We start from the raw sequence: 12213 nt of genomic DNA, 5'->3' as shown, positions 1-12213 counted from the left end.
TTGATATAAGACAGTCAAGTCAAATTTCAATTCATCATAAATTAAGTGTACACAAAGTACCCACAAGTTTCTAAAAAAAACTTTATTGCTACCCACAGGAGGAAAATTTATGTTGAGGAGGTTTTATGAACCATCTGGTGTATGATAAATATTCACTTGTCAGGTGGCAGTCACAGCAACCTCAATCATAAGTATTTTGGTAAAATAATATTTGTCCTGTAATAAAAAAATCTGACTGTGTATTTGAACAAGAGAGGAAAATATCTTGTTGAACTTTGGTCAAAATAGACGATGTCTCAACTTGAAAGAGAAAGAGGAGAGAAGAGATGTAGGGATATGTAGAGAATAGAAAGATTGGGATGACTATAGCAGGAGCAGAGGAGGGAGGGAGGGAGGGAGGAAGGGAGAGACAGGGTGAGAGGGAGAGAGAGAGAGAGAGAGGGAGAGGGAGGGAGGGAGGGAGGGAGGGAGGGAGGGAGGGAGGGAGGGAGGGAGGGAGGGAGGGAGGGAGGGAGGGAGAGGCAGAGAGAGAGATGATTCACAACTTTGAAAGATCCATGGTTTGAAATTAAAGGAAAACAAATAAATAGTTTGAAGATTTTTGTTGTTATTTTTTCTCTCATGCAGAACCCTATCATCTAGGAGCAATAATAGATACAGTTACATATGATAAACGGGGAAAATGTGAATATAGAACAGCAAATCTTTTTCTGATTTTCTATTCCTTTTGTGGTAGTCTACCAGTTGTGAGAAGCTGGGCAGAAGAGATTTACAATCAAAGGTAGCTTTGTATATCACATGTGGTCTATCTAGTCTTGGTTGGAGAATACAGCTTGAAATCACTGAGAAAATCATTTCAAATGAAAGCGAGAATGACATTAACTTGAACATAATGTTAGAGTATGTGAGTTAATTCCCTTCTGACTCTCAACTGACAAGTTACACCTTATAGGGTACATAACAGGAAGCAAATTACCTTGAAGCCAGACTGAATGTGCAATACTTTGCTGGCAGCTGAAGCCAGAATACTGATTAAAGAGGAAATTATACTTCATTTGTTATGAAGCCATTCTCTTCAACATTATTGTCCTGAATGGACATGTAAATATTCTGTGTCAATAGCTGATTCTGTTACATTTTTATTGGTAACAGGATTATAGATAAGCTGGAAAATACAATGCATATTTAGTTACTGGGATGTCAACTTGTAGCCTTTTCATGTTATGCCAGACATACAAAGTCCAAACAATTTAGGACCATTAATGGCATATCTATTATATTAGGGAACTGCAAAACAGTGTTTAACTCATTATCCAAATGTATTTTTAACAGTTTGAGATGCCAAGTTGTCTTGAAGCACTATTGACACACTGATCAAAAGATGCAGGTTTAAAACATGGAAATATGTTTTGGTTGAATGATGTTTGTTTATAATGAACAAGACATCACAGGAAATGGACATACAATGCAATATATTTCCATCAGTAAATCAAATTAGTGTGAATATCTCATTCATATTATATTATGTAAACTTCCTAAAGATGAAGTAGCTGGGATGTGCCCTTTCCAAATCAAGTTGATTGATATTCCTGAAGAAAATTCATTGTGTTGTATACTTCTTGTGTATGAAAATGAAAATCAGGTGTGGATGATTTCATTCTGAAGATATATTCCAAAGTTAGAATATTGGAAGGGGAAATGAAAATGGAGAATAAAAAGGAAAATATTATTACAAGAAGAATAATGACTTATGATGAGAGAAAGATGCAATATGACAAATAGAAGAGAAAGGAGGAGAGAAGGTTATGGATGGAGAGAGCTAGAACTGCCCAACCTGTGCTCAGATACTGTTAAAGTTCATGACAACTTAGATTGTGATAGTAACATTAGATTTGTAGTGCTCTTTTGATATATCTTTGTTATTATCTGTCCTCAGTCAGCTCCCCTAATAGGACACTCAGATATTCTAAGGTATTTCTTGCTGCTTGTACTTGTAAACTTACTAAACCTGGGTGGAGAGTGGCAGATTTAGATTAATACATTGACAAAGGATGTTGGTGCAGTGTCGGGATTGGTTCAAACCTAGTAAGATGAAGTCCATAGAGTCTGATGACTTTTACACTTGACCATGGCTTAACAATGGTTATAATCCTTTTAGCTCAGGTCTGAAGAGCCTAGCCATAACACGGACCTATACAGTAGCCATGCATGATGAGATGAACTCTATTTATAAATACATGTGGTTTTATTACTGCGGTTGCACATGGTGTGATATAATTTGGTATAATTGATTTTGCAGGAAGTGCTAATGCTTGATACCGCATCAGATGAGTGGCTTATATGTTAAATTGTTCTGATTGTTTAACCTATTAGAACCCCATCCTATTCAAAACTCTATTATCTATCTTGTCCCATTGATGCTCATAATACATCATGCATTTCCCTCAGTGTAACTACCTCAGTATTCAATTAGTTATAAGATGTAGTGAAATAGGATGTATCTTCATAGATTGTGAATAATTTATTGAGCTTTGATGAAATAGCATGCAGATGTATAGAATTAATAGTATTAAGTTTTCTGACATGAAGGTATTAAATTTACTATTATTATATTCTAATTTAACAGTTTGGTTGCTCTGTTCACCTCTCTGTCCAGTGCTCATTTGCCATTTATACACTTTTGCACATTATAATAGGCACTAATTGACTGAAGGATTGCTTTGTGCAATGCAATGGCTTGGCAAAATCACATATTTCCAGTCTTGATTAGCTTCATGACAACCCTTTTAGCATTGGTATAGATTAACTTTAAATATGATGAAATATGATAATATATGACACAGAAGATTATTTGAGTGGCTGTTAGCTCAAGGTACATTGAAATTTTGTTTTCTCTAAATAATTTGTAATGTTTCCTATGAAATTCTGAATGCTATGATACAAAATAGACAGTTTTGAAGTCTTGTCCAACGATGGAAATCGAAAGGAAAAACTTTTATCTGTCTTCCATGACCTTGTTATAGTCAGATCCTTCTTGCATTTCTTGCAGCATTCCATTGAACCTGAGAACAACTTAAGTTTGACTGTCAAGTGTCATTTGTTAACCATTTAGATGACACACATAGTGTTTGAAATCTGTAAAACTGTGAAATGAAAAGAATAAAAGAGTTCTCAAAGCTTAGTATGATTTTGTTTGGGTTGTGATTATGTGTAGGCTCATGTCAGTAGAGCGTCCGCCTCACAACCGGGAGGTCGTGGGTTCAAACCCCGGCAGCGTCATACCAAAAGACGTTAAAAGACGGGAGTTGCTGCTACCTTGTTTGGCGTTCAACAATAAGGGATAGAGCAACGTTGATCTAGCACTGCTCAGTGGCTGCCGGGCTCATGATCAATTGGGCAAAAAGAGTTTCCATTTTTGTTTTAACTTAATAAAATTTGGAGTGGACTTTAAAAGATTATTATTATTATTATTATTATTATTATTATTATTATTATTATTATTATGTAATATATGTGTGTAATACACTTTGCAGAATACAACTGACAATGTGAGGTATCTAAATGTCCCTTGAAAATTGTATGTAAATTAAATGCTGGTAAAATATGATTGAATATAAAAATGTACTTAATATGTTTAAAGATAACATTAGCTACAAGTCTTGATAAAGTAGAATTATGTAAAGTGACTTGATTACCTATGTGGAACAATATGACATTCCCCTTTAAATATTTGTTTGTAGCTCAGATACAATGGCTGTCTCTCCCACAAGTCCTCTGTTTATGGTCATCACCTGATGGCATGTGATAGTGGCTGACAAGTACTGATGATGTGTCGTCCTCAACAGACTCCTCTTCCATGTATCCAGGATCCATCTTTCCTAAAAGAATTCTACTTTTCAAAATATAGCAAGAAATAGTTTGACAAACTTACTGTAAAGAGTGAGAATATCAACACTAGTTACAAGATCCATGGAGCATTGCCTCTCAACTGCAAATGCATAGAAACTGAGAATGTGACAGATTCTGCAGGTTCAAGTGAACAAACAAATCTAGGTCAAATTTATTGTTTACAACATCAAGTATGCTACCGTTCAGTATGAAGAGTTTGTACTTGTTGTAAAATTAGATTGAAGTTTGTGTGATGATACTGAAATATTGATTGATGACAGAGTAATTATACTGAATGCATTGCTTGCCCTATATTCCATAGCAAATTCAGTGGTCCCATGTGTATCCTGAAAACCCCATTTTTATGTACTTTGAGTATCATTACTGGGTGATGAAGCATATATTGTCAGTATTTCAACATTTTATCTCAAAATTTAATCTCATTGATGAATATAGTGTTCCTGTTGGAGATTTATTGGTTCTTTTGTTAGCTTCCCTTTCAAATATATATGCTTAGTTGGAGCAAGGAGTTCAAGTTGATCTCATTTTGGGATACAAACAAGTCTAGCTGTCTGTAAAATGGCAGCTGTTTCACTGGAATTGCCATGGCTGTCCAGACCAACCTCTAAAATTGGAATTGATACCTTGACTGCATGTGTATGTAAACAAATAAATATGGATGTGATAGTGTTGTGGCTGTCAAAATCAGGGCAAGCAAGAGTGGGAGTAATATGCTTGAAATGTATGTTGAGTGTGTGGTTGTTTGAGGGAGGTATAACAGTTTAATCGACGATGGATGTGTTGTATCAGATGCTGCATGGTCCTCCGACCTTGACTTTGTGCGAAATCCTGATCGGGGTAAACCTTGGAGCTTTTCTCAAAATCCCAACTTGTTTTAGCTTTATTTAACCATAACAAATACCACCCCCCCCCACCCCCCATGAAAATCTGACAAAGAAACATGCAAAGGACAAAAGACAACGCAAAAAGATGTACAGGGGAGTTTGTTGGCTTTATTTGAAACATTTCTGTTTTCTTATGTAGGTCCAGTATTGTCTGGAAATGGGTATACGGATCACTAGATGATTAAAGTCTAGTTGACAATTTGATTGACAATATGATGGTATGCATCAGTTCCTGGGCAATGATGTGATTTGTGCTGCAAGAGAAATCAACCATAGCAAAGAAACCACAGAAAGAGTACACCCGGGTGGTGGTGATTTTTAGACTTCTTTTAATCCATTATGAGAGCAAATAAAAACTATGGTAGCCTAGAACTACACGTAATGTGAAGGCCCTGTAAAATTTCTTGTAATGTATTTGAACCAAACTGGAAAAACAATGGTTGAAATCATACACACCTCTTAAGATCCCTTTTTGTCTGTTTTGCTTTATACTCTGTGATTGATTCAGATTTTGTATTCATTTTTAGCCGATAATGATCATGTAAATATCATGCGATTTTATAAAAAAATTGTATTGCTGGTCTGAACATAACTATTTGATCTCTAGTTATATTGACAAATTGTTTATTCTTAGATATCTTTATCACTCTAAACAACCTTACATATCTTCATCTCCTTTCTTAAAGTAATTCTGAAAAATGAAATTGATAAATCAATCAGACTACCAGTCAAATAAAGTTGAGATAAACCAATCAACAGTTTGACTTCCCAACCTATACACCATCATGCAATCAGTGAATCTATAACTCAATCCAAGCTGTTCTTTTTTGTTGTTACAGACCAGGACTATGTGTTGGTCCCCAGAGGAACTATAGGTCATGTCAGATCCAGGACTGTCCTGAGGGAGCGATAGACTTCAGACTTGAACAGTGCGCTTCATTCAATGATATCCTCTACGAAGGTAGACTCTTCAAATGGGTGCCATACGAAGGAGGTAAGTTCTTGTGATGAAGCATGTTGCTTAAACCTACAAAGACTAGAATAGTGGGGGAGGGTGCTTTGGTGACAGTCACATCTTTATCCAAGGAAGACTCATCAATTGGGTGCTTTATGAAGGAGGTACGTTCTTGTGAAGAAGCAATAGCTTAGGCCCTTCAAAGACTAGAGTATATAGCTCTAGGGGTTAGGAGGACACAAGCTGCAGTTTTTAGTCATTTTTTTCCTTCTGGATCCTCAAATGTCTTCTTCAAATGGAAGAGGTTAAGGTGGTAAAGGAGGTAAAGGTGTTGTTCTTGAGAACCATATTGTTTGGATTCCATAACAACAGCCTACCGTAAATTAACTCTGTGGGTCTCTTTGATGATCTGTCATCTGTATCATTCAGTCACGTCTATGGCTGTATTGAGCAGATTTGTTTCTTAAAGATCCTCATCACAAGGGTGATCAGTTGGTCATTCTACAATTGTGCAACCATTGGTCAATGCCAAGGAGGGTATTCATACACACCTGAAGTTTGGCATGCACAGCCTCCCACAACATGTTTGTGCTAGCTCTTTGGATAGTCCTCTGTTTTCTCCTCACGTTTGCATCATCATACTCCAGTCTACTTTGCATTGTCTCTTTTTTAATTCCTGTTCTTTTATTATTCACACCAATTGTTCTTCATGTATCCTCCAGAATGTTGTTTTTAATCCATCATTTATTTTCTTGGATAACATTCATATTTTAACCTACCGATATTAGTCATTTCATCACAGGAAGCAGCCTTCAAATTCCCCAATTAGTAGTCACTCACCTGGAGATCCTGCAATACTAACTACCATGTTTAAAATAAAGATGATCATTCATCATTCCTAGGGGAAAAAATTAACTCCTTGAATTCTTTAAAGAGAGTTTCTTGATTAAGACTGTATACTTATCATGGTTGTGAACGGCAGTGCCCTCTAGTCAGTACTCATGCTGACTACTCGGAGCTCTATTTATTTTGGCAAATTATGAACTTCCACTGCTTTTTCCCCTTAAGGTGATTTGTTGCTATAATGAACTTAAAGGTTGACTGTTTAGAATGTTATTCTAAGCTGATTACAATTTGAATGTAAGTTTTGAGGAGCACATCTAACTTCATGGATATCTTCCATCCAGGATGGTGGATAATATCAGATGGGGGGGGGGGGGGGGATTTTCTTAATAGGATAATTGTTGGAGGAGAAATTATTTTAAGGGAACGGTAGAAGTGAAGAGGTAATTGTCTTACGTGGGTATTTGTCTGAGATATACTTGTCCAAGATGGTATATTCCAGAGACAAATTCCCCAGAATCTTCTATGATAATGTATAAAACTATTTTATATAACATTTGGAGCAAGTAGTTTCTGTATTTTTTTACCAACTTTGGTCATTGATATACTCTTAAGTCTTAACTTGTTTTTCCAAACTGTTAGAATATCAGTTCAAATATATTTTTAGAAATTATGATAGTATGGGAAAGTATGGGAAAGTAAAGGATCAATCCTTTTCCTGCTAGCAGCATGTTTTGTTATTTTTATTGTCTGTGCTTTCTTTTAAAAAGAAAGTTAGATTTAAATTGGGTTGAATGAAAATGAGTCATTCTCTGGATTCATACTACATATAGTCATTCGCATGGAACATTGGACTATCTTTCATCTGTACATAATCTCAAATCTTTTCTTTTCTTTTGTGAATCTCTTTTGTGCATCTTTCTCCTTGATTAATGCTTTTCTATTCTCTCTTGCTTTACATCATTCTCTTGTAGGTATATCCCCTCTATTCTTTCTCTTTTTTCTGCCTATCCACCCATGGCTGAATACACCTGTCGAGTATATAGACATATCTTCCGCATGGTTGGTGATTAGTAGCTGTGATTTTGTAACCATTATTTTAGGTAATGCCATGGATGAAAACTTTTTCCCACCCCAAAGTGTCTTATTTTGATACATGATCAGTTAAGTGGTAAGTCATGCTGATGGTTGTCTTCTATTCATGGTGAAATACTCATTGTGTTTGTGTCAGATAGAAAATGGAAGCCTGTTCCTTCTAAATGACCATTTTCTGTTAAAAACTTGCTGAGACCACGACCACCCCCCCCCCCCTCCTCCCATAAAAAAAAAATTGTTAATATGTGCAGACACACACTTTAGGCCCACCTGAAGTATGCAATTGACTTGCTACGAATACAATAGAACAATTAATCATACATAGTTATATTTCAAGAGAAATAGAGATGCTTGCAGAGCATGATAATTTGATTTTTCAGGGTTATAGTGTTTAAGGAGATGTTCAGGAAATATTTAATTTCTTGTGGGAATCCATCCTATTTCCACCTCATCCTCCCAGGAAATCAAAAGTGTCCAAATGTTCCGGCTAAAGACCTATTGCCATTTAGCATTTCTGCAACAAATATGATTTGTAAAGCATTAACAAGATGCAGTATTGTTTATGAGTTAAATCTGAACCTTATAACACATTTAAAATTGTTACGAAGTTCCTGTTGGACAATTAACATTTTTGTGTTTTTCAAAATATTTCAAGTTAGAAACATACATGTGCAGTTCAGTATCGTTACTTAAAAGTAAAGTCTCTCTGTGATTTCAATACAGACATGTGGTTACTTTGAACCCTCATACGATGCATATAGGTAAGATGTTATTCCTATATCTGTGGAAACGTGCCGTTTGGTGAACTTTCACTGACTTTATTTAGTATCCGTTCCCACATTTCTTGAGTTCTCACACTCTGTCTTTAGAATGGCAGATTCCTGTTATAGTTGAAATATTCCGGCATATTGAATCTAGGTCTGTTGAAGTCTTAATCAAACCATTTAAGTTATAAATTTTATCATGTTGAAGTTACATTCTAGATTTATCTTAGTTATTAGGCTGATGTAAAAAAAAAAAAATGAGTTACTGTTATTTCGTTTTATTCTATCTTCCCTGTTTTCGGTGGAAATGGATGATTAAAATCAGAGATAATATAATCATATTTTGAATAAGTGAATGATATTACAAGGATTTTTAAATCAACTATTTCTTTGTTGTGTCTATTTTCTTTTTTCAATATTCACCCAGTTCCCCTCTATCCCTATTATTATTGTCTTATTGAGTATTAGACATGTCAATCATAATTTGGGGACTTGAACAATTACTAATTACTTTAACATGATGTGAACATTCATTTATAAGATGTTTAATGCATTAATGATTGCTTTTATTGATATGACTTCTTATATTAGGAATAAAAACCATGTGTTTCAAATTGGGTTTGTTGATTACTTGAGGATATTTTTTATATTCCTGCTTACCAGGCTGTAATCTAAAAAGCATGATCATGGATTGTGAGGGGCCTCCTTATTACTTATGAATTAGAATAAAGTCTAGCACTATTTACTCTTTGGGAATTACAAATAATCATGGCAACAAACCAGAGTTACTCTATCCCTTAAGAATCTTTTAAGAAGTTTTTGCTAGAGACATTTTGATCTTCAAGATATTAAGATAAAAATGCAATTTTCCACACCATGGTGCTACATAAATTTGGTATTGTCCATACATGTTGATGTTAGACTGTTTATCTTGTGAATAAAAACACTTGATTTTTTTTTTTATAATATGAGCCTCAGTCACTACAGAAAGAAGATGGAGTTAACACAAACAAAATGTAGTGTTCTCATTGACCTACAATTTTAGAGCTCATGTATTTTCTACAGTTAAGCCACTTGAAGGTGACATTCACAAATTGAATTCATACAGTATGTAGTGTACAGATAATATAATTAAAGTATGTGTACTTTTTTTTTTCTTTTTTCCACCCAGTACCAGATTGTATATTTCCCCTATTTCTTAGATGTGTAGTGTAAAAGCCACCCTCATCCATGTAATTGGGTCAACCAAATATACCCTCTTTGATTGTAGATTACGAAAATATCTTGGACAAAAACATCCATTAAACCTGTTGTGATTGTGGAGTTAACTTATTGTGTTGACCTTTTATTATGGCAGACTAAAGCTTCTAAAATAAACTTTTGAAGATAACTTTAGTCAGGCTTGCTTTTTAGAGGGACATTTTTCATATCTTGAATCGACTAGATGGTCAAAATAGTGGTCATATAAGGGTCACGGTCAACATCCTGAGGTTGTGGTCAGTGCTGTTGGTCAGTCTCTATTGTACAGTGTGATATAGTTAAGGATCCGTGAAATTAGGAATAGTGAGACCAATCATTCTAATTCATTTATCCTATCATATAAGTTGTAATATTTTTTGAGAGATTTTATTATTTGGCCATTTATGCCTGGCAAGAATTCAATGCCATTTTTCACCTTCTACAAAATTTTGGTCAGTTGACCCATTGAAGTCAGAGCATGGACTGTCAGATGGACACTTTGACATGTTGTTGTCCGATATTGACCGACCATTCCAATCCCCTCAAGCACTTTTGAAGAATATTTTCCAATTTTGCTACCACATTGGCTCACACAACTTGAGACCTGAGGAAATGAAAACATTAGAGAAGGATCAAGTTTGTCATATCTCAAATTTTGTCCAATCATTGTGAATTTAAAGAAAATTTGATAAATCATATATTCAATAAGATATATAAAGTATATGCCAAGTAGTGTATTACATTGTATAGCAATTGTTTATTGTATAATTATTCTAATTTTTACAAAGATATTATACATTATTTTCTTTAGACTGTTTCAAAATCATCAAAGCTTTTGACAGGTAGAAGATATCTGTAGACATAATTTTGTCTTTAAGTGATGAAGCCTGTTTAATAAATAGAAACCTATTAACCGAATAGTTGTGTGGCTTCTCTTCTAATTCTAGTAAAGACCTTTGAGCCTTACAAGAGCGCTATCTACTAAAAACTACAAAAGCTACCCTTTTTAGGTTTTCTTGTTAAGTCTTGTAGATAAGAATACACATTATATTTTTCAGATGGAGCATAGATAACAAAAACAAACAAACATTGATAAAACAGACCTTCATCTTGATAGTTTGATGATAACTTTTGAAGAAAACCAGTCAAAAGAACACAATTGTGGTGCACTTGATATATATAAACACTATATACACTATATATTTTTTAATACTACTTTAATAGCAGTTTTTATGACTGTCAAGATTGATTTTGCTGACAATGATGGAAATAAACCCAATATGGCTTATAATAAATGTTTTTATCTGTCTGTAGTTGAAAATAATCTTTTTGAATCTGGGCAGTATGAGTAAATTGCTTACTACAATATGGATATTAAAGTGCTATTAATTTCTAATTTTTATAGTAAATATTGTACTGTTTGCTTAAATCATTTTAAATGATAAGATTGAGCAAATAAATATTTAGGAATTTATCAATCATTAAAATTGAGCATAAAAATATTCTATGGCCTTTGACAAAATAATTAGCAGTTCAGGTGACTGATTTTATGATCTGAATTTAAGCGATATAATCTTACAAACATCACAGGTGAATATGAAAAGACTGCTGAACCTTTTTATTACACTATAAACCTCTATTACAAAGAAGATATATTAGACCATTTATGCTCTTTCATGAAATTCAGGGATTCAATCATCTGTTGAGACCAAAAACTCTTTGTTAAGCACAGGAATTAACTGCTTCCTGGCTCTCATGAAATGCAGTGTTCTGTTTGTAACTTTGTAATTAAAAAAATGGCTTACCCATGTAGATTTTTGTTTTTTTTTAAAGAAAAAAAGGAGAACTGATAATTTAATCATGGAAGGTACATACTGTATAATCGTGAGCAATGACAAAATAAAGATGTTTCTCTCTTGGGAAAAAGAGGAACTTTGCATACATAGATGTGCTCATCATCTGTCCTCAATTTTGTTGCAGGAAAAGTATCAAGGTTTCTTTCATATCCTACAAAGGTAGAGTCCTGCTGGATACTTTAAAAGCATTGATGTAGGGAAAGCATTGAAAAAACAGATTATCTCAATGGAATATTTACCTCTCTCTGTCTGATACTCTTAAACAAACCTCCTAGAGGGTTGAATTCAAATCTTGGTGTACTAGCTTCCATCACAGTCAAAGGAAAACTTGCCATTCTCTGAGCCATTTAGAGAGAGAACAGTACTTTCACCTTCATCTTATTGCACTCAATGGGACCATAGACCTAGGTCTATGATGGGACCATGGTCAGACCGGTGCACTTTTAGAAGATAAACAAGCTAACATTTTGGACAATTCCCAAAACAGATCATTAGACTTACAATAGTAATTACTGGAAGGTTGCACAGAATATGAAGACTGGGCCTTTATGAATAATAGTGAGATATTTACATAGTTTATAGTATACAAGTTGACTTTCGATTTAAGCTCTCTTTTCTATCTCTCTCTCTCTCTCTCTCTCTCTCTCTCTCTTTTTTTCTGATGAACA

At 34.4% G+C, this 12213-nt stretch overlaps 1 protein-coding gene across 4 annotated transcripts in view; it reads left to right on the top strand.

Annotated features, from left to right (window-relative positions):
- The window catches only part of LOC584177 (papilin), a 111556-nt gene that overhangs the window by 29484 nt on the left and 69859 nt on the right, over positions 1-12213 (top strand). For all 4 annotated transcript variants that reach the window (XM_030998546.1, XM_030998547.1, XM_030998545.1 and 1 more), the window contains exon 4: positions 5633-5787. In XM_030998546.1, coding sequence (XP_030854406.1) covers positions 5633-5787 — 155 coding nt within the window. The remainder of the gene's footprint in view (positions 1-5632; positions 5788-12213) is intronic.

This window comes from Strongylocentrotus purpuratus, unplaced genomic scaffold, assembly GCF_000002235.5.
Source record: "Strongylocentrotus purpuratus isolate Spur 01 unplaced genomic scaffold, Spur_5.0 spur5_scaffold_5, whole genome shotgun sequence".
Classification (NCBI taxonomy): domain Eukaryota; kingdom Metazoa; phylum Echinodermata; class Echinoidea; order Camarodonta; family Strongylocentrotidae; genus Strongylocentrotus; species Strongylocentrotus purpuratus.
The sequence above is the reverse complement of the archived record's forward strand: the minus strand, read 5'-3'. Positions and strand labels throughout refer to the sequence as shown.